Source organism: Buceros rhinoceros, unplaced genomic scaffold, assembly GCF_000710305.1.
Source record: "Buceros rhinoceros silvestris isolate BGI_N320 unplaced genomic scaffold, ASM71030v1 scaffold221, whole genome shotgun sequence".
NCBI lineage: Eukaryota > Metazoa > Chordata > Aves > Bucerotiformes > Bucerotidae > Buceros > Buceros rhinoceros.
This window is the reverse complement of record NW_010392267.1, coordinates 5,085-28,263: the sequence shown is the minus strand read 5'-3', so window position 1 is coordinate 28,263 and position 23,179 is coordinate 5,085. Positions and strand designations below refer to the sequence as shown.

The window sequence follows — 23,179 nt, the reverse complement described above, 5'->3', positions numbered from 1 at the left end:
TCATATAAATGTAGAACCTCCTCTTCCCAAACTCCTCAACAAATGAAACAACTTTGTAGCAGCTTAGGTTTTCCAGACTTGTTTTATTATGTAGACTCAAGGTCTTTCATACAGTATGCAACTGGAATGTCCTTTTAGCGCTGCTTAATTAATTCTTCTGCTAACTTGTTTTTACTGGAGCTGTAGTAATATGTCAGAATGATGTTTCAGTGTACTGCATATTTGATGTGATTTTTTTTTTTTTCCCCTTCAGCAAACTTGACAGGCCATGCAGAGAAAGTTGGCATTGAAAACTTTGAACTTCTGAAAGTTCTTGGAACAGGGGGTAAGCTGAACTATTTTTCTCAGTTGAATTGTTGGAAGCATTACTCTTAATTATAGCTTTGTTTTCTAGCTGAGGTTTTGGTAATTAGAGCATTCTTTAGGAAGATACATTACTTTTGTATTGCGTAGCATAGTTTTCTTCACTTTTTTCTCACAAATACTGTGCAAAATTGGAGGTCACATTTTCTAGCTTACAGCACTTGATGATACCCTTTAAAAAAAAAGGAAAAGGCTTTAGATTTGTGACAGTTTAATACAGTTTGTGAAAAAAATGTTCTAAATTATGCATGTTCTTGATTAATTTTAGTATATTTTCAGACCATGGTTTCATGAACTTCTGTAAAAAAAAAAAGCCAGTAATATTAGTACATTATTGAACAAGATTCTCCACTCTGTAACTATGTGGGTTTTTTTAGAGTTGGCATTGGCTCTTACTAGTTTTTTTCTGTCCTATTGAAATCCCAGTAATTTTTAAGACGGAAAATATTCACTGCTGGGTTGTGGATTTCAGCACATCTTTGGAGATTTGTAGGTTGTTGTAGGATTGCTGGCTGTAACCAATAAAAAAAGCTTTGTTTCTCCTTTGTTAAAGGGACATGCACAGAGGCCTGTACACAGATCAAAAGTAATGGCTTTTATTCTTCTAAGTGTGTTTACGCATTTTTTGGTCAGTATTAACATCAGATGCAATGTTGATTATGTTGGGATAATCATGAAGATGGATAATCGTGAAGGCAGATTATCATCAAAGTCCGTAGAAGTTATTTAAATCTTTGGTGTTATCAGCAATTAACAGCTAGCAGTGAGGCTGTAATTGCACAAGCTGCTACATCACTGAAAAGAGCAAAGAATTTTGATTTTCACATTTAGCTGTCGTACAGATTCCTCCATAAATTCATTAAGCCATTAAATCACCTGAAAGTGTATTTTTCTGTTTCTGAAGTAATTAAAAAAAAAAAAATTACCAGGCTTAAGAATTCAACCTTTGCTGATAACTTGTAGAGGCAAGGAAGCTTTAGTATTCGTAGATATATGTTGCATTTTCATAGGCGGAAGGAGCCATTCTTTTCTGAAGTAGTCAGTATTGAACTGAGTGGGGTTGACAAAAATGAAATTAGTTTGATTATACATTTGTGAGCATGTCTATCTCTCCTGCGATTGGAAACATTGGCTGGATTTTTAATTGTGTGTGTGTGTAAGAAAACCAGTCCCATACCTGCATTTTTTCCTTTTTTCTTACCACTGCCATTAGTCTGAAATCACCTTAATATTACAACTGTTGCATTTGGAATACAAAGTAAGTTTTCATAACTGCCAGTCTTTCAAGTTCAAACTAGTAACTAGCTTGACCTCCTCCTACTGACTTTTAGGCAGTACCTCTGAAATGCTACTTCTGCTGCTTGTAAGCTGTTGTCTGTCATTCATTGATACCTTCTACGTCCTCTGTTCTTCATGATCAGATTAGACAACTTTCTCTTGGCCTGGAATAGACATGATCCATACTTAAATTCATAGTGCTATCCTATTCACTCAGGTTAACAGGATAATTTTTATGAGTGACCTCTTTCAGTAAAGGCTAGTTCAGTGGCAGTGGAATGGACAGTGAGTGTACGTGTGAAGAAAAAGTTGAGGAAGCATGCCTGTCTGTCTTCATCCTGCTCTAGTAGTTCGTGTTGCTCCAGAAACATCTTCTGTCTTAGTAGACTTCAAACTATTTCAAGATTCTTGCAAACTTCAGGAATTCAAGAACACCTTGGGTATCCTGGAATGACATCTGTAGGAAGAGTAGTATCTTTTTTTGTCAAGGAAAAGTTAGTTATACTTTTTTTTAATAGATAATTCCAACCACAGCCTGAGGTTCTTGGTTTGGAAATCTGGGGCATCAGGTCGGTCAAGAAGCTTTGTTCTGTCTTAAGCTTATCGTGGCTAAGACTACTGTATTAGATGTGTTAAAGGTTGTTTGCTTCACAATTACTGGACAGCATTAAATGCAAATGACCTGATCAGAATGAAGCTAGTTGTGTTCACTTTTGGGGATTTGACCATCTGTGAACTGTCAGTGTTTGCAGTGACATGGAATTGCTGAAAACAGGACTGGAATGGACTTGAAAAGGTCCTCTTAATTGCTTGGCCCGAGATGCAGTCGGTTATATCTGCACTGTCTCTGACAAAAATTTGTTCTTAAAAGCCTCCAGCAGTAGAGATTCTGTGACCTTCCTACATGTTCTTGCTGAAGATGTTTAATTTCTTAGCTTGAGAAGCATTCTGGGGAATGCAAAAAGCAAAAATCCCCTCTCATTCTTGCAAGAAGCTCTTGAAAGAATGTTATTTCAGAATAGGATATACCTATGTTAAGGCATTTCTTCTGTAAATATCCAAGAAAATTTTGATGCATCTCTGAACACCATCTTAATTTTCAGTGTATTTCTAGTTGTTGTGGTCAGAAGAGCCTCTGGGTCTTTTTCATTGACTTGACAGAGCAGAACAGAAACTGAAGTATGATTCTCATTGTTTTTTTCCTCACAATTTCCATAGCAGAGAGATTATTTTTTCAAAAGCTTTAGACTCTAACCACCTGTTTGCATCCAAACTTTGCTACAAGATCTTAAGTATATTGTGTCATGAGTTGTGGGGTTCTGTTTAGGCCTGCAACTTCTTGCTCTCATGCTTGAATTTGAGATCGGAGGAGTGAGTATGACTACTCTGACTTCTCAGTTCTTTGTACCAGCATAAAGAAAACAGTCTATAATCACAATAATATCAGTCAGAAATAGTTGGCAAAGCAGGCTTTTATTGCAGACTTGTCTTAAATAATACTATAAAAGAGTAAGACCTCATTTAGAACTTGTACTCTCTTGTACAAAACTACTCATCTACATTTCAGTTGTCATCCTTAAGCTTGCTCTCTCAAAAAGAGGAAAAAGTTCAGAAGGTGCTTGCATGCCTTTTGTATTGAATTATGCCTTCTGGTATGAAGGTTCTGTAGTTTTTATTCTAATAGAATAAGAAAGGAGGTTATTTTCTTCAGTGCATATGTCACTATTTTTTATCTTTCTATAGTTGGCAATCTAATTATGGTGAAGTTAATTGTCATCCCTCTAAACAGTAACTGCCTGTGGCTAAGTTGCAAGCTGAAGGTGCTTATTAGGTGCCTTTTACCTTTCAGCTAGGAAGAAAAAGAGCAGCACTAATTTCATTAATTCAGAAATTTGAAATCTGTCAAGTATTTTCAAGAGGGTGTATGGGAGTGGTTTTGTTTGGATTTTTGTTTGTTTCTTGGGTTTTTTTTTTCCTTCTTTTTCTTTGTTTATTTTATTTTTTTGTCCCTTTCATTTTTAATCTGGCTGTATGGGGAAGGCAGGGTGATTCCTGGAACCTGGAGACTTCTCCAAACAGCCTTTGTATCTCCGTTAGTGATCTGCCCCCAAATTATGGGCAGGATGATAAAAGAGAACCCTGGGTTTTTTGTTTTTGTTTTTTGTTGTTTTGGGGTGTTGGTGGTTTGTTTGAACAGTTTTGAGAACTTCTGTGTTCTCTTACACTAGTAAATTCTATGAAGTTGAAGATGGGATTGAGCTTTGAGGTCATCTGAGAGAAATTGATTCAGAGAGTCAAAATGGAATCCCATTTTTTGGGAGCAGCTTAAAGAAAAATGAGGAAGAGGACATCTGATGGCATCTTTGCATGTTGTTGTGTATTTTTAGGCAAGAGCTATCTTTATTCTGTCAGTGAAAGCCTCATCGTGGTGTGAGCTTTTAGATATTGTTGATATTACTGTAGTATAGCTAGTGCTAAATAAAAGCTCTGATGCTGTTTTAAAATTCTTCACTATGGAGTTATGCAGCATGCAAAGTGTTTTGAAACTATCTGATACTTAAATGATCTACAGTAATGCAAGGCAGAGTATGCTGAAACCTCACAGTCATTAAGTGATGATGTAGATGCTATTTTAACTAATTACAATATTTTAAATAGTCTGCTATGAAGCAATTGGAATAACTACAGAAGATACTCAAAATGTGTTAAATGATACCTTGCTTAAATATATGTAATTGTAGTAGTTTCATAAAGACTTGATGGTGTTTTTTTCCAGGTAACAACAGTGAAGGTTTATTTAAATTTATGTTTTAAAAAGACAAAATATTAGAGATAGTATCCTTGTACTGATATTTCTTCTGTGAAAACATTTTCTTCATGCTGTGGCTTAGTGAAATTTCGTACTTTTTTTTTATTTTGCATTTCTTTCTTGCATGCCTTTGCTTTGTTCTGTATACACTCAGTTGGAAACATGCTTATTATATTTTGCTTTTTGGTGTTAAAAAAAGATCATAGTATACATGTTCCCTTTCTGACCTGAGTCTCACAGGAAAAGACAAGGAAGCAAAAGTCTATGTTAGTGTTTAATCTGAGTTGGATCCTTCTAAGTTGCATTAAGGATTAAATTTCCCCATTGAAGAAATTAGTAATGCAAAGTACACGAGAGTATGCTGCTATTAATAATGTAATTGTTGCTCTGGGAGCAAATTATTGCTTACTTGACTTCCACGTGTTCTATTTGGTATATACTTTCTGAAATTCCAGACTCCTTCTGTTTTTACTTGAGTCCTTTTCCCCTACTATTACTGTATAGCCGTGCTAATTTGGAATTTTCAAAGTCCTGTTCACTGAATTTGTGTTTCCAACTGTCCCTGCTATCTAGTTAAAGCTGATTTTCCTGTAACATAGAAAATCAGTGTCTATTCTACAGAACAAAATTACTTTACAGCACAGTAATCTAATTGATTCCAAAAGCTACAAAGGGAACAAGAGAAGGTGGCTGTGCTGGTTTTTGCAAACCTACTTGGCTGCTTAGTTTCATTTTTTGTAAATGTGCTTTTAAAATAAAAAAAAGTTAATGTAGAGTGCATTCTGGGTCATACATTTTTCTACCCGTAGATTGTTCTTTCATTCAGTTTATTCTGACTTTAAATGCCACTTTTGTTCAGCCTTTCAGCTGTGCTTAAAAGACAATACAAGTGGTTCTTGAGCATATGCCCTATTAATCTGGGCTGCTGCTTGAACTACAGTCCACTAATGAAGATCAAAAATAGTTAGAAACAGGAATACGAGTGCCATATATAAGAGGAATTTATGCATGATCTTTTGGAATTAAGTGCTTTTATGGGAAGGATATTCTTCTTATATGTAGAAGATACTTGGAATCTGAAGGATATATTCATATGCAGGGAACAAATTGGTAGGATGAGTGTCAGATTTAAATAATCAGCTCAAAAGTCTTGTTGTACAAAAGATATAATGAAGTTCCATCTAAGAGGTCAGAAAGTATTTTGATAAAGTTGACTGTGAAATTGTTAGATCTTTCAAAGCATATTGAACAAAATATAAAATATTCTTCTCTTAAAATGAGGAAAAAGAAAAGTGGGGCTACTGTGCTCAGGAGAATGAGCCAAAATTAGGGAGTGTCTAAAAATAGTTTCACACTCCAATTAATATTTTATTTCACTTTCCACTGAGGACGGCTATGATAAATAATGAATAGGATGGCTAATCGGAGGCTGAGTTTGGAAATGGGAAATTGTTTTTCTGTACCAAGAGTGCACTGAACAGAGAGGATTGTGTTCAATCTTAGAACCTGGAACCTGGACAAATTAGTCCCAATCATCCATCAGAATTCTGAAAGAATTTGGACATGGAATTAGAGATCAGCAGCAAAGATTCTTACTGGAACTAGCGTGGTTCTGTGTAACTGGAGAGAATAGCAAATGTTGATCCTACGTTTAAGAAGGAAAAAAGGAAGTAAGATGATGATCCAGACAACTATTGGTTAATTGTTCGGACCTCATCAGACTTCAGCATGTGCCTTCAACGCACTTTCGAAGAAAAGAATTACCTTAATTTTTGTAGTAATTAAAAATTAGTAGTGTGCTTATTCAGTGGTAGATTCTTACATATGAGAGCATTATTCTAAAAACTTACTTTACTTAAAGGTAGGCATTTATTGCCTGCCATACCTATTTACTGTAATAACATTTACATTTAAAAAAAAAGCTAAAGGCAAAAGAGCACAAATGCAAAATGCTGATAAAAATGCATTTTAAGATGCAACCTACCCTCTCCTGTCAACTTTCTGCCTTAATTGTCTCACTCTCTTGTTAAATGTGACACGGAACTTATTCTTGGGGAAATAAGTATGTTGAAAAAAGTCCATTAAAGAATCTTGCCTATCTGATATTTAAGAAAAGATGACAGATACCCCATCTTTGAGTTTGGTGGTGGACAGTAAAAATTAGACATGTATTTTTGAGAAGGCTATTATTTGATCTTTTTTGTTTGTTTGGCTTTCCCCCCTCACCTCCTGTATTTAACTGCTAGACCTATATGCCTTTCTGACTTTGCCACATCCTGAATTTTAGTTTATATGGACAAGATAGCTGCACAATGAGAGTTCTGCCTTCAGATTCTTTAGGAAGATTAAATCTAAAGACGATTTTAACAATAAAAAGTGCAGAGGAGAGTGCTCATAAGGCCTATATCGTGCAAGAAAACAGTGAAATTTATTGAAATCATTAAATATTTTATAGCTCTGAGCCTTTTTCTATTGTTTTCTTATGATTAGTCTTACACTGACAGTAAAAAGTTAAGAGGTTGAGCTTGTGTTAACACTTGAAAACATTGTTTTAAAACTCTCTGTATACAAATGTCAAGTTTTGATGGATTTAAAAGTCTGCATAAATGATCCTGTGTGCTATAAACAATAAGAATTGCTTGCCTTTTTCTCTGTAAGTATTAGCTGGCACGATACAATGGCTTAATGTGCTTGCATTTATACAGAAAGAATAAATCAGAGGATACTTCATATTTTTAATTCATTGTCTTTCATCAAGTGTGTACTTCAGAATGTTCTAATGATTTGCTGAATTGTTACTTACGGTGATATGTATTACTGTGAATGTGTATTCATGAGTGTGCTGACTCTGGCTGGGTTAGGGGAGGTTAGAGGTCTCTTCATAGTAGCTAGTGTGGGACTATGTTTTGGATTTATGCTGAAAACTTTTGATAATCAGGAATGTTTTAGTTGTTGCTGAGCAGTGCTTGCACAGAGCCAAGGCTGCCTCTGCTTCTTACCCTGCCCTGCCAGTGAGCAGGATGGGGGTGCACAAGAAGTTGGGAGAGGACTCGGCCAGGACAGCTGACCTCAACTGACCAAAGGGATATTTTATATCGTATGAGGTCAAGCTCAGCATGTAAAGCTGGAGAAAGAAGAGGAAGGGGGCAGAGGGCAGTGTGGAGATGCAGATTTGGAGTGATGGTGTTTGTCTTCCCAGCAACTGTCATGCTTGATGGAGCCCTGCTGTCCTGGCGATGGCTGAACACCTGCTGCCGATGGGGAGTGGTGAATGAATCCTCGTTTTGCTTTGCTTGTGTGTGCAGCTTTTCTTTCCCTGTTAAACTGTCTTTATGTCAACCCAGGAGTTTTCTGACTTTCACTCTTCCAGTTCTCTCCCCCATCCCACTGGGGAGTGACCAAGTAGCTGAGTGGTGCTTAGTTGCTGGCTGGGGTTAAACCACGACAGTAAGTGAAAAAGGCAGTAGTGAAAGGAAAGTTTTAACCCCCAGTTACATTTTTCTGCCTCACAAATTAGATGAAAATTTGGTATAAATTGCTGGTATGAAATCTCTTATTCATCTTACAGGCCTGATGCCCATATCAATCTGCAACTAATTTTTTTTTTCTTGAACTTCAAATTTGATTTTATTTCTTGTAATAAACTGCAAGGTCAGTCTGACATCTTTTGTGTTTGTGTGTATATATATACATATAGTATGTATTATATAGTCCTTTAGTTCTTCCATAATTAAAATATTTTTATTGAATTTTGGAGGTGAATATTTGGTGACTCTGTGTGTGTGTGTTTCTTTATGGGGGATATTTTGCTGGGTAAATATTTCTGTCTTGGAAGTAGTTGAGATGTGCGTCAGGTTTTATGAGAATGAGCGTTAAAATGTGGCTCTTTGAGAAATTAAGGCTCTTCTGAAACAAGATTATCATACAGGATGTTCTTGCAATTACTTTACGTTGCCTTATTTGCTGCCACTCAGATAAGTTGCTTTTGCAGTGTTGTTTTTTAAGTAGATTTCTTGCGGTGATATCAGAGATTCTGATGTTGAATATATCGTGAGTCATTTGATTAAAATAGTGCTATTTAAGATTTTCTTCTCATCAAATTGAGAATAAGAATCCTCATAATTCTGTCAGTCCTTTTCAGATTTCTGAATAAACTATTTGTGCTTTGGTAAAGCTCTGTGTTGCAAATTTTTATGATAACACTAGCATAGTTTGTAGAGATGTCCTCACAGCTATCACACTTAGCAGATAGTTTCCTCCTATGCTGTATGAAGAGCTGTAGTAGGTGCTGTTAATATACTGCTAGCATTCTGCCACTTAAGTTGCACAGTAAATTATTGTCATACTTCATGTGGATTACTCCATTTACCTATTCGGAATTTTATCTGCCACTCTATTTTTCAGTTACTTAGTATTTTGATACGTGGTACAGTTTTCAGCAGTTGGCTTTGCGTTCTGTTACGGTGGATAATTTACTAGAACAAGAAAATCGACGACCTTACTGTTCATATATGACTGAATCAAGCAGGATGAATTCTTGTGGTGACCTTCTTTCACTGAAAAAGCTGAATATTTATTTTTAACTTTTGAGGTTTTGTGTCTTAATACAGCTTTTCAGTCATAAGAGGACCCCCTTCTTTGCAACCATGATTGTTTAGTGTTTTTAAAACCCTTTTGTAAGGGAACTTTTAAAGTACCTTGGAAATCTAAGTAATTCAATCATATAATTGTTCCTTCCTGATTCCTTTGAGTAATTTTTAATACAAATAACGATAACCAACCACAAAAGTAACACTCATTCTCTCACATAGTATCCTGTTTGTGTATCTACGAATTCTAACCTTTAGTGTTTCTACAGATTTGTCTAACAGAGATCAGATTTACTTGTCTACAGTTCCCAGGAGCTCTTTTTATTAAAACAAAACAAAAAACCCCAAACATTCCCCAACAACCTCCCCTGCCCCCCCAAAAAAACCAAAACCCAAACCACAAAACTCTACGTTTGCCACTTACTGTGTCAGTATGGGGTGTATTATTTAACCAAATATGTGAACAGAAACACCTAGATTCATTAATTTAAAGCTCTGAAAACACTACCTTTTTGTTCTGGTGACTATTTTGTCTACCATTTCTGTTAAAAAACTTTGTTTTGGGGCTAATTCCTCTAGCTTATTCTCATTTAACTCCAGATCCTCAGAAAGTTACTGTGTGCTAAATACCGATGGAAAGAATTCATTGGCTTTTCAATGGGTAAAGCCAATAATGAAAGCATGTAAGTTGTGCAAATATGGGCAGACTATTTTGAGGACAAAAAAATTGCACCTCTCTTACTCCAGACTCTTGCTAAATTCTAGGTATGGGAGCTTTATGTTATTGCAAAGGAAATCATCAGCTTTTACAATAGTTTTTAAATACTGAAATATTGTTTTTCCCACTCCTGCTGCATTCAGTCACTAAGCTTATTTGGCTGAAATTTTGCTCAGAAACAAAACATTCTGGAAGATTTTAGCCTGTTATGTTTGCCACAGCAATGAGTAGTTGAAAATAATAATGATATCAGCCAGACCTGTAGTACAAGTAGGTGATTTTTTTTTTTAATTTCCTCTCCACTTTGTCTTTAAGCCTATGGAAAAGTGTTCCTAGTAAGGAAAGTAAGCGGCCACGATGCTGGAAAGCTGTATGCCATGAAAGTACTGAAGAAAGCAACAATAGTTCAAAAAGCCAAAACAACTGAGCACACAAGGACAGAACGACAAGTGCTGGAGCACATTAGGCAATCACCGTTTTTGGTCACCTTACATTATGCCTTCCAGACAGATACAAAGCTTCATCTCATTTTAGGTGAGTAGTTTTCAGGATTCAAGTCTTATGTTAATAAAAAAAAAAAAAAAAAATCTGTCCTTTTATCTCCTTACTGTTATGTAGGGTTTTTTAAAAATCTGGTCTTGACTACTGTGTGTTTGGAGATTGCATGAGAGACCATAGGAAGGAGAATACTGTTCATAACTATCTGTATTTGTGGTTTTCCTGTTTGAACTTCAGTGTGCTGCTCTGGGGGCTGGGAGGCAGTATTATCAGTGGCCTACATGCAGCAAAAAAGTGTGTGACCAGAAATATTTTCTTGAACTTACCTTGAAAACGAAATTTTGACCTTTTTAACTGTTATATACTGCATTAATTTTCTACAGATTTTCAGACAAACTGCTACTACGAACTAAAAAGTTCTTAATTTTATAAGTATGGGGCACTAAAGTGTTTCAGGTTATTTTTGTATGCATACTGCATTTGCATCTGTGGCATGGAGGTTATTGGTGAGGTGGGATGACCAAAACTGATTTTGTTACTGGGATTAGTTGGTAGAGAAGAAGTAAGAATCCTTTAACCAGTAGAAAGCCTTCCAGTTCAAATGTACTGCACATTTCACTCTAAGAACACATTGTATATTGTCCTCAGTGCAATCAGCGTTTTTAAAATGTCACCTGAGAGGACAGTGCTACCTGTCAGTTACTATGTTGACCAGTTAGTACACCATTTTAGCACTGAAATACTGCAAACTGAAAGATTGTATCTGGCAGGTCTTTTTTTCTGAACAAATGCACTCTTACGAGTGGGCAGTGCCACTTAAGGATGGTTGTGCTTTCATTTATTTCTGGAATCTACAAGTTGTTGGTACGGTTTCTTGCAGTAAAATGCCGGTGAAAATGCTTGTTCTGTGGATCAGTTTCTTGTTTTATGCACTGTGATACTTGATTTTGGTGAATTCTGCTAGTACTTTCATAAATCTCCATTTATGAGAAGCTTGATAATGGACTGTTGTATGGCAAGCCTTATTCTACTTCTGTCTTTGCCATTTTGATGTGAAGAACCACATCTATCTCTGTAGCATTTGCAAGGTTGGCAGAAGACTGATCAGGAGCTTTCTTAGGGTTTTCAGCTCAGGTGTAACTGAAGAATTTTTCTGCTAAGAGGAATACTTACTTCAGGAGCTGGAAAAGAGTATTAAAATCAGCTCTAAACCTTACTGCTGCAGGAAAGCATTTGCTGCCAAAACTTCTTGTAATGAAACCTTTTGATCTTTGAGTATTGAAATACTTAGATTTTCCAGGTTTTGGGTGTTAAGAGGGAGTCCAAACCCCCACGTTCTGTGCTGAAAGTAGAGCTTGTTCATAAGGCTTTATGGTACCACTTTAAAATTGGAAATAGGCCTAACTTTCAGACCAGCGGCGAGTTTTGTGTTTGGTATATAAAATGTATTTGTAAGAAAATTGGAAGCATTTTTTAAGGACTGCTTATTTAAGAGTGGGTTAAAAGAACTGGAAGGTGAATGATCCAGTTAATGCTTGGATGCAGAATACATTTTTTTTTGTAGTGAATTATTTGTAAAACTGAGTGGTCCTTTAATTGAAGTACAAGTTTTGCAATTTCTTTTAGCTTGTAACTTCCATTTATTGAACCTTTATTACCAAGCTGATTTAGCATGAAATTGATAAAATTTTATCAGTTATATGAATATACAACACTGAGTGTCGATTATTAGGAAGGTGTTCTGCATTTCATGTACTACAGTGAGATAATACAGGTATCATGCATTACAACCTTAAATGGAGTATTTACTAGATTCCTTTTGAAGATGAGAATTGGAAGTTGTAATAAGGATTCTTACAAATTCCTCTAAGTCATTAAAGAAATATGTAAAATGTTGTTACAGTCTAGAACACAGTAGAGATGAAGAAAAAGTTAGAAATACATAAATAGCTCTGTGATTCCCTGATGTTAGTTAACCTTTAATAATTAAGGTGCCTTTTTTTTGTATTTAAGTTATTGACTAGTAATTTGGAAATTTTTTAAAAGATTAAATAAGACAAAATGTATAATAAATATTACAACAAATATTAAAAATATTACAGTACCATTCTTTAAATCTGGATATTTTGGCTAGAATGCCATTTAGATCCCAGTAGAAATATTAAAACATCCCCAGCAAACCAAACCAAGCAAAAAACCTACCCTCACACCTGAGATCGATGTAGTTACCTAAAAATAAATAGATAGCAGTGGAGAAATCTAGGTGACAAGGATAATTAGAAGGCCAGAAAACCCTCTTAAATGAAGGATAAATTAAAAGTTTGACATTTATATTCTCAGAATCAGAGGAGAGAGCCCAGTTGTTCTGAAGAAGAATTCCATAGCAGGTAATGCAGACTGGGCATAATGTAAGAAATGAGCAAAAACCTCACAAAGGAGACTAAGGTCAGACTCCGCAATGAAGCACTTAATTTTATTACGTTCTTGCAAGAGCGGGTGTCTGATTAGTAGGCACACCTTGTCGGAGCAATACATGGATTTTTATACCTTATTCCCGGTCACGAAATCCCTCCCTTGTTTCCCCATTGGCTGGGTACTTCAAGGTTTACAGACTAACCCGACACGCCTATTACATGTTATAGTTCATGTGTCGCATGTCTCATAATCACAAAATTATGTGTCCCGTAGGTGGAGAAGTTAATATTCAACAGTCTATAAGTAAGCACAGTACTGCTTCCAGAGGCCCTGTTCCTCTTGAACGACCCTAGCTGACAGGTTTAAGGTTTTATAACCTCATGTCTGGCACCTCATTCATCCCTTTAATTGTCCTCTATTATCTTGCAAGACAACCTCCTGTTTGAAGACTCATCCCACCCCTCTGGTGTCCTTCTTATCAGGTTCTGATCATGCAAGAACAACATTCTTTATTTCTTTCTTCAGTAACGCAGTGTTAGTGATGTTTAAAGTAAGAAATTCAAAGCTAATGTACAATTAAAGGCTTTTGTTGTTGTTGTTGCAGGGGTTTAATTTTCTGTTCGAGTGGGGGGGTGGTTTGTAGTTTTTTTTTTCCTTTCCTATAAAGTATACATGAATCCATTCTCAGAATATCAGTTGGGGCCAGAAAGGTCCTTTTTTCTTTCCTTTTTTTAGGAGAAAACGGGAATAATTAGAGGGTGTTTAAAAAATGCTGCTTTTTGTAACAGCAAAAATCTCTTCTACCTAACATGGCCTAAAGCTACTTCATAATTCAACTGGGCTTCACACCCTTGCTGACAAAAATGTTTGTTGCAACTTTTTTTATGTTTCATTATGTAAATCTTTATAAATCACTTCTTTTGGCTTAGTTTTAGAATTTGTGTTCTAGATGCTTCTGAGTTTGAGGAAACCAGTCTCTGCCTTTGCACCTAGCTGAACATGGCATATGAGCAATATATCATTTCAGCTTCAGGAGGGTTTAGAAATGGAGTCTCAGTGCAGTATTTCATACAGTTCTTCATGCCATCAGATTACATAGCTGTATGAATTCAGCCTGGATCGAGTGCAGACATGTAGCTGCATTTCTGCCAAATTTCCAGAGTTTGGAGTTGATTCCAGTTTTTAGGTTGACTTTAAGCTGTGATTGAAAAGACAAAATGTCATATCAACGTGAGTACCAAAGCTTGTCACACAAGGTTAACCTACTAATGCTTAAAAATCTGAACTGTCAGATGGAGTTCATATGGAAGTAATTCATCTCCCCTCCCCCCACCCCATTATGTCAGTGGTGCATTTGATCTAGCACTAAGAATGTGAAGCCTGGTTCTTTCATTGGTTTGTGATTAGTGTTACAAGCTGAATAGGATTAGGCTTGTACTGCCACTCCTGTGGCAGTTTTGGTTTGCATCTATCACAGTTCTTAGAACGGTGCCTGGGAATTCAGTTCTTACCTCGTGTGAAGTTCGCAATTCTTATTAGAAATATATAACATCTTTCTTCTGTTATCTTTGTTTTCTTCATGATTAGAATGCCGAAGTTTTTTTGGAAGAAGGAAGTAATTTTAATATGTGAATTATTTATGTGCTTAATGATCTAGATAAATAATCTTTCTTGCCTTGCTAGATTACACTAGTGTCCACTTCCCTGTTTGGGAAGGAATAGCTAAAAAGAGGAGAGAGATCAGAATGTCTGTAACTTGCATACGTGCTTTCTCCTTCGAAGAGAATCCTTATAGGATTGGACCTTTTTCATGGATTTGTGTGTTATACTAATCTATAGAAACCATGTTCAAGAAAACATTGAGTAAGATGTTGTAGGGTATATTCCCTGCTCTGTCTGTGTAGACCTCAAATACAATATGGGGGCTGTGGGATTGGAAATGAATGCTTTAATGTACACTGCTAGCATAAACAGCTCTACCTCTAAAATGTGCTTGTGTTGCAGTGGAGCTCTGTTGTAATAATTACTCCACCCACACCCCCCCAACACCCCCAACTGTGGGAAAACCCTTGTATCATAGCCTGCAAAGAATGAGAGTGTGGTTTCCATAAGGGAATGTATGTGGAAATTATGTCCTCCAGTAAGTTTTGCCATCAAAGTTCCACTTGCAAAGGGTAAAATGTCTAATTGCTCATAGCTGATTAGTTCACCTGATACCTGTTTTCTGAATTGCCTTTCTGTCAGTCTGCTCTTAAGTATTTCATAAGACTGCAAGTGTTCTGTTTGTAGATAACATTTATACTCCTTTCTCTTCATATTCCTAAATAACCGAAAGACTGATTTTGCAAAATATATTCGTATTTATAATACATAGATATTTGAGGCTTGTTTTATGGTTTTGCTGCTTATTTAGAAGTTGGTGTTCCTCTGTTATTCCTCTAAGAAGGAAATTGAGTATTGTACAAAGTGATGAATTAAAAGTAAAAGGATCTAATCCCAGAATATCATATTATATAACTTATAAAGTACCCATTAATATTCCTGTAAGAAAATAAAGTTGTCAGAAAGTGAAATTACAAGGTTCTTTGTTCTACTTTTTAGACTATATAAACGGAGGAGAATTGTTTACTCACCTTTCACACAGAGAGAGATTCTCAGAAAGTGAGGTGCAAATATACATTGGGGAAATCGTTTTGGCACTTGAACATCTCCACAAGGTAAAATAACTTTAGTGCTGATTTTCATGGAACTGCAACTGTATTCTTTTCATATCCTATAAAGTTAGTCAGGAGAACTATTTTTTTTAGATTGTTTTAATTTCAGGATAACTTTATCTAGCAATGGGGCATTAGTTGTATAATTAGAAATACTTCCCAAGGAAGTGTCTATTTGTGTGCACCAGTTTAAGGCTAGAAGTTTTTGTCTGCAGCTTGAAGAGTAGTGTCACTGACTAAAGATGGCTAATTTTTAGTAATTCTTATGAAATGGTGTATGTTAGCAAAACTAATTTGTAGTCAACACGAACGGCATTTGGGTTGCACTGTTGTTCAGTTGCACTTGGTTTTATATAAGTAAACAGCAGATTTCTGAAATTTTGGCACAACTGAAGATATGAAAAGTGTTAGTTTTCAGAGGTAGTAAGTAGATTTATAGACTATTACAGGCATGCATGTATGGTCTAGAACATAGTACAGAAGTATCCATTTTTATTCTTAATGAAAGCTGAACTGAGTTTTGCACCCAACAGCATGTATTCAGTCCCTTTTAGATTCAAAGATGTAGTGATGTAGTGCGTCCTTTAAATTTTAGGACACTAATACCTAGCACCATTTCTGAGAATTTTTGTTGAAGTTCTTTCTTCAAATGCATTTTAAAACTGTCCTTTTTGAGATGCAACTTTCAGGTGTCAGATATCTTTAATGGGGGTTTTGCTAGCTTTGTCTTTAAATGCATTCAGCAATGTCTCCTTGATGTGGCTACACTGACTTGGAAAAACTTTCTTACATTCTGTTTGCAGTTGGGGATTATATATCGGGACATCAAACTTGAGAACATTCTCCTTGATTCTGATGGCCACGTGGTGCTGACAGACTTTGGTCTGAGTAAGGAGTTTCTTACTGATGAGGTGAGCATTTGAATCTCCAGTAACTGTACAGAGTCCAGCATGATCACAAAGTCAGATTCTGTCTCACTGAAATCATGAACACATATGATAGGGGAGGAGAACCTGCCTTCTAGACTCTTACTTCATGGAACAAAATCTAGTAGTCTGTTTTGCTCGATTTTGAGCTTTCAGTTCACTGGTCTTTTGCCTGCCAGTGTTGTCAGACATTTTTGTCTGTTCTAGTTTTCCCTGTAGTACCTCATACTCCCTCCTGCTGCCCTTTACATGAGAGACCCACATAAGCCTGAAAAGCCACTTACATGATCATTGTCAGATGCCTTTTTAAAAACGCTTGACTGTGCTAATGCTTTGCAGTGACTAGGCAAATGGTGTGCTATGACTCTTCCTTATGCTAATAATAATTATTGTATTATTATCTTGTCTCTTTCTCATGTCTTTGTGTCACTTTTGTTAAGATTAATTGCAAGCTTTTAGGATAAAAGCTTATCTCATTAAATGTGTGCATAGTACATAACATAGTGATCTCTGGCTGTTGACGTTAGTTGTTAATTATTTGTAAGGTACAGTTTTGTCTCCAAATATGCCTTTTAGATTTCAGAGAGTCAAAATTGCAAAGGATTTTACTTGAGAGAGAATTTCAAAACGGCTATTTCTTGACTTTCACTTCAAGTACTAGAGATACTGAAAACTGGGACTGCAGATCTAAAAGTCTTTGTTAGAAACAGCAAAGGGTTTTTCTAAAAATAGTTAACTGGCAGTTTCCTCTAGAATATTTGCGTGTCAAATTGAGTCTGGTAGGATTTGGGAGGTAGCATTTTAAGAGATATGAAATGTTACTTTCTGAATCAGAGAAATAGTACAGATAATGTCAGTATATTCCTTCTAAATTATAGTGTGAAACCAAGAGGAGATTCAACTGGCGTGATGAGGGATTAGCAGTAGATTGCCAGACCAAAATGAGGAAGAGAGGAAGTACAGAGAGATGCAGTTTTCAGCAGTAAAGAATGATAATAAAAGATGTGGCTAGGGAGAGTAGGACCTTCTTAGAGTTGTGAGAGAAGCTATGCTGGGCACTAGAGACTAAGTACATGGAATGGTATTACTGCTCCAACGGGAGAAAAAAAGGAGCAGTCCTTTTGAGCCAAAGTTCAATGAAACAGAAAATTTCTCTGTGATAAGAATTTCACAATGAATCAGGACCTTCTCTAAGTCTCAAAACAGATGGCTTTAGGAAATAGACTTGTTTCTCAACTGTGCTTACCTTCAGGACATCATTTACAAGCAATGCAAGGAAAGGAGAGGACTTGAAAAAGCATCAGAGATACCTGTCTGCTTTTCCCACACTGTGAATCTGATTCCTCTAGTCATGAAACAAAGCAGTCTTGCTGTTTGGTCATTTAATGTTGGTTCCTCTAACTCTAGTCCGTTCTGTTTTCAGTATATGCCTCAGAAATCACTAAATTTAATATTTTTTTCTCATTCTCCTTCACATTTTACTTTTGTCTGCCCTGTCAAAAAAGCTCAACATTTCTAGTGTTTTTTTAAGGAAAAAAGTAATTGTAATTGTATTGTTTGCTTTCAAAATCTTAAATTGTCTTCACTTGACTACAGTTTTCATGCGTGCTATTGTAATTCAGCTTCTGAACCTAAACATGATTACAGTGACCAATTTGCATGTAGAAATTGACGTTTTTATATTGCATGCTCTCTAGACAATCCAGCTACTACGAGAACACTTAACATTTCGCATTGCAAAAGTTACCTAAGTTGCACTTCTGTATTTACAAGAAGTAAAATTTGCATGTATAACTGCATAGCTTTATATCTGTTTCCATGCTTACTGGATAGCACTTCTGAAGAAAATTGCGCAACTGCTTAAGTCAGATAAATGTGTATCATCTGCAGTTTAATCAGAGCAGTATGCTTTCCTTCCTCTGCTGTTCTTCACACTTCTTCCCTGGCCCACCCTACTTCTTGCAAGATCTTTGCTATTAAAAAGTATATTTATGCAAGTGGAATTTGTTCTAGTAACCCCATTCTTTGGACTGTATTTTCTGAAACAAGACATATTTAGATTATTAAGGATGTATAAAAATTGTCAGCAATTACAGGCAAGTACTATGTTTAGAATTCTTATCAGAGAGAATTCTGTATCGTGTTATGATTTTCATATGGTTTTGTAGTTAGGGATACTTGATAGAAAACATTGTTGTTCAAAGTTTTGGTTATCCCTGCTTTAAACTGGTGGTTGTTCGGTATTTCCAGGTACCTGAGCAAGTATGGAATATAAACAGAAGTTGTTTTATAATAGAGTGTACTATTTCTTGGCTGTAATAACTACAGCAGGTTAATTGACTCTTCAGTAAGGAGATGGGAAGCTGCTTTTCCTACATGTGTTTGAGTGAAAGGAAGCAAATGCACATCACTTCTAGAAAAACAGAAACCTACTGATTTCTGCCATGCAGCTACTGAAGCATGAGTGTGAAGATTGCATTGTGAAGCATCTTCTTTGTTTTAAAATTATTATGTGATAGTACTTATAGCACACAAGAATTACAAATCCAAGCTGAAAGCAGCGCGGTTTCAATAGCTCTAAAGCATATTCTACTACTGTTGCACCTAAAACCTGAGATAACTTCTCGTACAAGTGAAATAACAGTCTGGTTTTGCCTTTGTTTTATCTTTAAAATGAAGTGCATATGCTTGTATTTGCATGCAAAAAGTAGTAGTACCCTGACTGGAATAAAGTAGTTAAGTAAAAATAAATTTTCACATAAGATTGGTCAGTATCACAAGGTATTTAGGTATGAAATGACTTACTCAAATTTTATTTCATGAAGGCAGACAGTTTGACTCACCTAACCATAGAATGGGATTAGGTATGAAATTGAGATGGAAATGAATAATACCTTTTTAGTACTAAGTTTTATGGCATTTGTATTCTTAGCCCCGTGATGAATTTAAGGCTAGCCTTTCTGATTTTTAACTCTCAACTGAACTGCAGGGAAAATCAGGGTAAAAAGGGGCACTTTTTAGCCTTGTGCTTTCATGTATCTCAGTTGAGTTCCTGTCTAACTGGGATGTAGACTGTATTTGCTCATAACGTTAATATAAATTATTATCAAGGGCGCAGGCAATGATAGTACTGGCAGACTTTGTATGGAAACTTCTACTACCCTGTTTTGTTAATTGTGTAAGTGCAGTCATTTTGATATTGCTGATTTTTTTATCCGTGAGTCTTGTATTTCATTTACCTTTAAAAAAAACCCAAAACCCCTAAGGGTGGGTGTTTTTCTGTCTTATTTCTTGTGTAGTATCTTCTGAATTTGTGGCTAAGTCATATTTTTATCTCATTAATAGCTCTATGTGTGTGCTGGAATTGTTTTGTTTTGGTTAATGTCAATTTAACTTAATTATCAGGTCTGCTCTTCATTTCAATGTTTATTGTTAAAATGCTACTTCATTTTTTAAAAATCTTTTTTCTCCCTCTCATTGCCTTTATTTTTTCTAAGACTTAAAGATCTCCATATATACTAAGGTACTATCTTTAATGTAGTTCCAGACCTAATCTGAGTACATTAATTGAAATATTGCAGTAGTACTTTATTCTATTGGATTGTGCATAACAGAAAACATTTTTTTTTTTGTTAAATAGAGCCCATAAAGTACACTTTTTTCCAGAGTATAGTGAAATACTCAGTTCTTCTGCATTGGTACATGTCTTCTGCATTAGCTTCAGATCGTTTTGAAGTTCTTGTTTGCTTAATGAAGTTAAAACCATGTAGTAAATACTGAACATTATCAGTCATCAAACAATATATCTGAGAGCATACAAATGACTTAGTAGTAAATAATATAATTGTAATATTCTGTATGAGGTATGATTGAATTGTAATCGAAGTCAGTTGCATGGGTATCATCGTACATCTGTCTGATAGATAGAATGAATAGTTCGTTTACATTATTGTTTTCCCACCTGAAAATCTCTTGATCAGAGTCGCAGATTTAGTTGTAACTGTCAGATGCTTTTCACTGTTGAATTGTTGTTTGGTTTTGTTTATTAGCTGTTTGAGTGAACCATCTTGTTTCGGAAGGAAATACATAATTTTAAAAGATTTTAAAAATTCTTAAATTTTAATGAAGAGTTTTAAAAGAAAAATAATAAAAAGATGGTTAGTCCACTGTGGATTTTGGTAGATGAAGTACAAAGAGATTCTTACACGTTTTCTGAGCGATTTTCAGGTAGTCCAGTACAGGGGGAAGTGACTACAACTTGGCTCTTGCTTAGAGCTGTATGAACTGTAATCTCACTTGAGTGACCTGGTAGATTAGCTGTGCATTTAGCTTTAAAAGACCATTTATAGTTGTCTAATTAAAGTGATGATATCTGAATATAGATATTTGATAGTGCATTCTCTGAACATTGACCATTCTCTTGTGAAGATGAGTTAGAATAATCCATACTGTGGATGACTTGCTATATCTGCTTCCATTTTAGTTAAACAGTTGTTCAGTGATGTAGACATAGTACAGTTATAAAGAATAGATTTACGTTTCTGCAAAGAGGAAAAAGTCAGGAGGAGAAAACTGGATAGTGAAGTGAGTCCACAGAAGTTAACATTGGTTATAGAACTGTCTGGGCAATTAGTCATTATTTCCCTAACTTTGGAAGAGAAATAAAGCAATGGCAAAAATGTTTTGCTTTAATTAGTGTACTTCTGTTGGTGTTTATAAATACCCTGAAATGGAATATTGAGAACATACCAAACAAGCTAGACACATAACTGAGTTGGACTAATTTAATTGCAGAACCGTGTCATCAATGATCAGTTGATTGTTTGTGCCTTAGTCAAAGAGGTATCCCTTTTTGAATGCTTATTACAAAGATGATTGTGCTTTCCCAGTAACGCAGAAGACAGAATACGTTCTGTCCAGATTTTGATGCCAGAATTTCAAAGTGTCGTTAAGAATTTTTGCAAGACAGGTCATGATTTCTTAACTGTTCTAAGGATACTGTTTTTTTAGTGTAATTTACCACTTGAAAATAGTTTTGGGGAGGAATACTGATCTCTGTGTTAAATAGCCTGATATTATTCTAAGATCCGACAGAAGATATGTTACTAGTTAACTCAAGGAAAATTCTGTTTCTGTTTTCCAGAGGGGGGAAAAAAAGTAACTTTCTGAGGGAAAATGCTGCCATCCTTGTTAATCTTTTCTCCCTGTAGATTTTTTTTTTTTAACCTCTTGAATACTGTGAATACATACTTCAAGGAAACTTGGACAGCTAAGTGTGAATAACTTAAATAACCAGAGATTTTTGGCCATAAGAAATTTAGAACCAGACGGATTACATTGAGCAAACTTGTTTGCTCCTGTTCCTCTGCCTTTTACACCTGGTGCTCTCTGGTAGTATAAATGTTTTTTGGGATCTCCTATGCATTTTTTTTCTGTACATTGTCTTTTTTAAAAAATTAATTTTGAAAGGCTTGCAGTTGCAGCTAGTAGAATTCTTTCCAGAATCTGTACTCTTTTATACCTTATAATTTTGCCTCTATTTGAAGAGGGTTTTTTTCAGGTTTTGCTTTGTACACAGTTCTTCTCTCTTCTGGTACTGTTACCTCTCTCATCTCAAACGATAATGCTTTAGAAAACAAGTCTTCCAAAAACTGGAATTTTGAGAAGAACCTAGTACAAAACATTCATCTGGGATGACAGTGGTACATACTTGCATTCCTCCCACACAATAATGTGCTGTTTCTGAAATTTTTTTGCCTGCAGAACTGAGACTTTTTTTTTCTTTTCTCCTAGTTATTTGCTTTACAAGTCCATTATCAGGAACTGGTTTAAAGAATTCCTTGCAGAGTTGCAGTAGCATTACACTGTGAAAACAAACACGGTCGTTGTATAAATCTGTGAAAAGGGTTTCTTGAACCTCCACTTGACATTAGATGAGGGAGTAGCCTTGCATTGAATTATATTTTGGGGCCACAGCTGTAGAGGTTGCAGGTTTCTTGGCTGGCATGCAGTACGCGGTTTAGCTGTTCTTGCTCTCCCTTTTAAGAGCCTGTTCTGATGGGAGCTGCTTGGCAGGCAAATCTCATTTTTGCTTGAAAAATTCAGTAGCTTGAATCTGTGTCTGTTTTGGAAGTCATTTGTGTGTCTAACTCTGGCACAAGGTATAGTAACCAAAACGGTATTTTGACTTAACTGTTGTCTTCAAGTAGGAACAGCCACCAGGCTAGGATATTTAACTAATTCCAGAGGACCTTCTAAATTCATTGTTTTTATTAATTCTTCTTGAGATGTATTTCAAACTACAGGACCTTTGATTTGCCGTATTGCAACTGTTCTTGGTGTAGGCTGACCCTTTACTTTTGTATTACAGTTTTCATTGAATGCAGCAGAGCAATCTAACTAATGTACCACTAAGTGTTTTTCTTGTCTTTGTTCTTCCTCCTGTCCCCTACAGAGATTGTAGTTTTGGTCCTGAATAGAAGTCACTGCTACAGAAACAAGAGTCCACATCTGAGAGGTCTTTTGGGTGAAGCTGTACCCTTTCTTATATGGACAGCTTAATTATTCAGTGTCATGTCTGGTTATCATGACCAAAAAGGCTTGAAAAAAATGAAGTGAGAAGACAAGAATAAGATGGGCAGTTTGTCATGCCCTTTGTTGCATTTGGTTTAATTTTAAATCTGCCTCACGTTTTTGTACCATGAGAGGGCTTTTCTGTCAATTTTCATATGGCTTCCTAAATTGAGACTATAATTATTGTTATTCTGGACAATTAAAATGATGGCAAAGAATGTTAGAGATCTGATTTCTATGGAAACGGGATTTTATCGTTGTGCATTTTTATTTTTGAGGTAAATATCAATAAACCC

General features: G+C 35.8%; 1 protein-coding gene across 1 annotated transcript; it reads left to right on the top strand.

Moving 5' to 3' along the window:
- Window positions 1-253: 253 nt before the first annotated feature.
- Window positions 254-16,295, top strand: LOC104500593 (ribosomal protein S6 kinase alpha-5-like; the record flags this gene model as incomplete). Its single annotated transcript, XM_010144263.1, has 4 exons — window positions 254-325; window positions 10,073-10,291; window positions 15,272-15,387; window positions 16,188-16,295. Coding segments are annotated over 4 exons (515 nt in total), but the record flags the coding sequence as incomplete, so codon positions are not given.
- Between the last annotated feature and the right edge of the window lie 6,884 nt (window positions 16,296-23,179).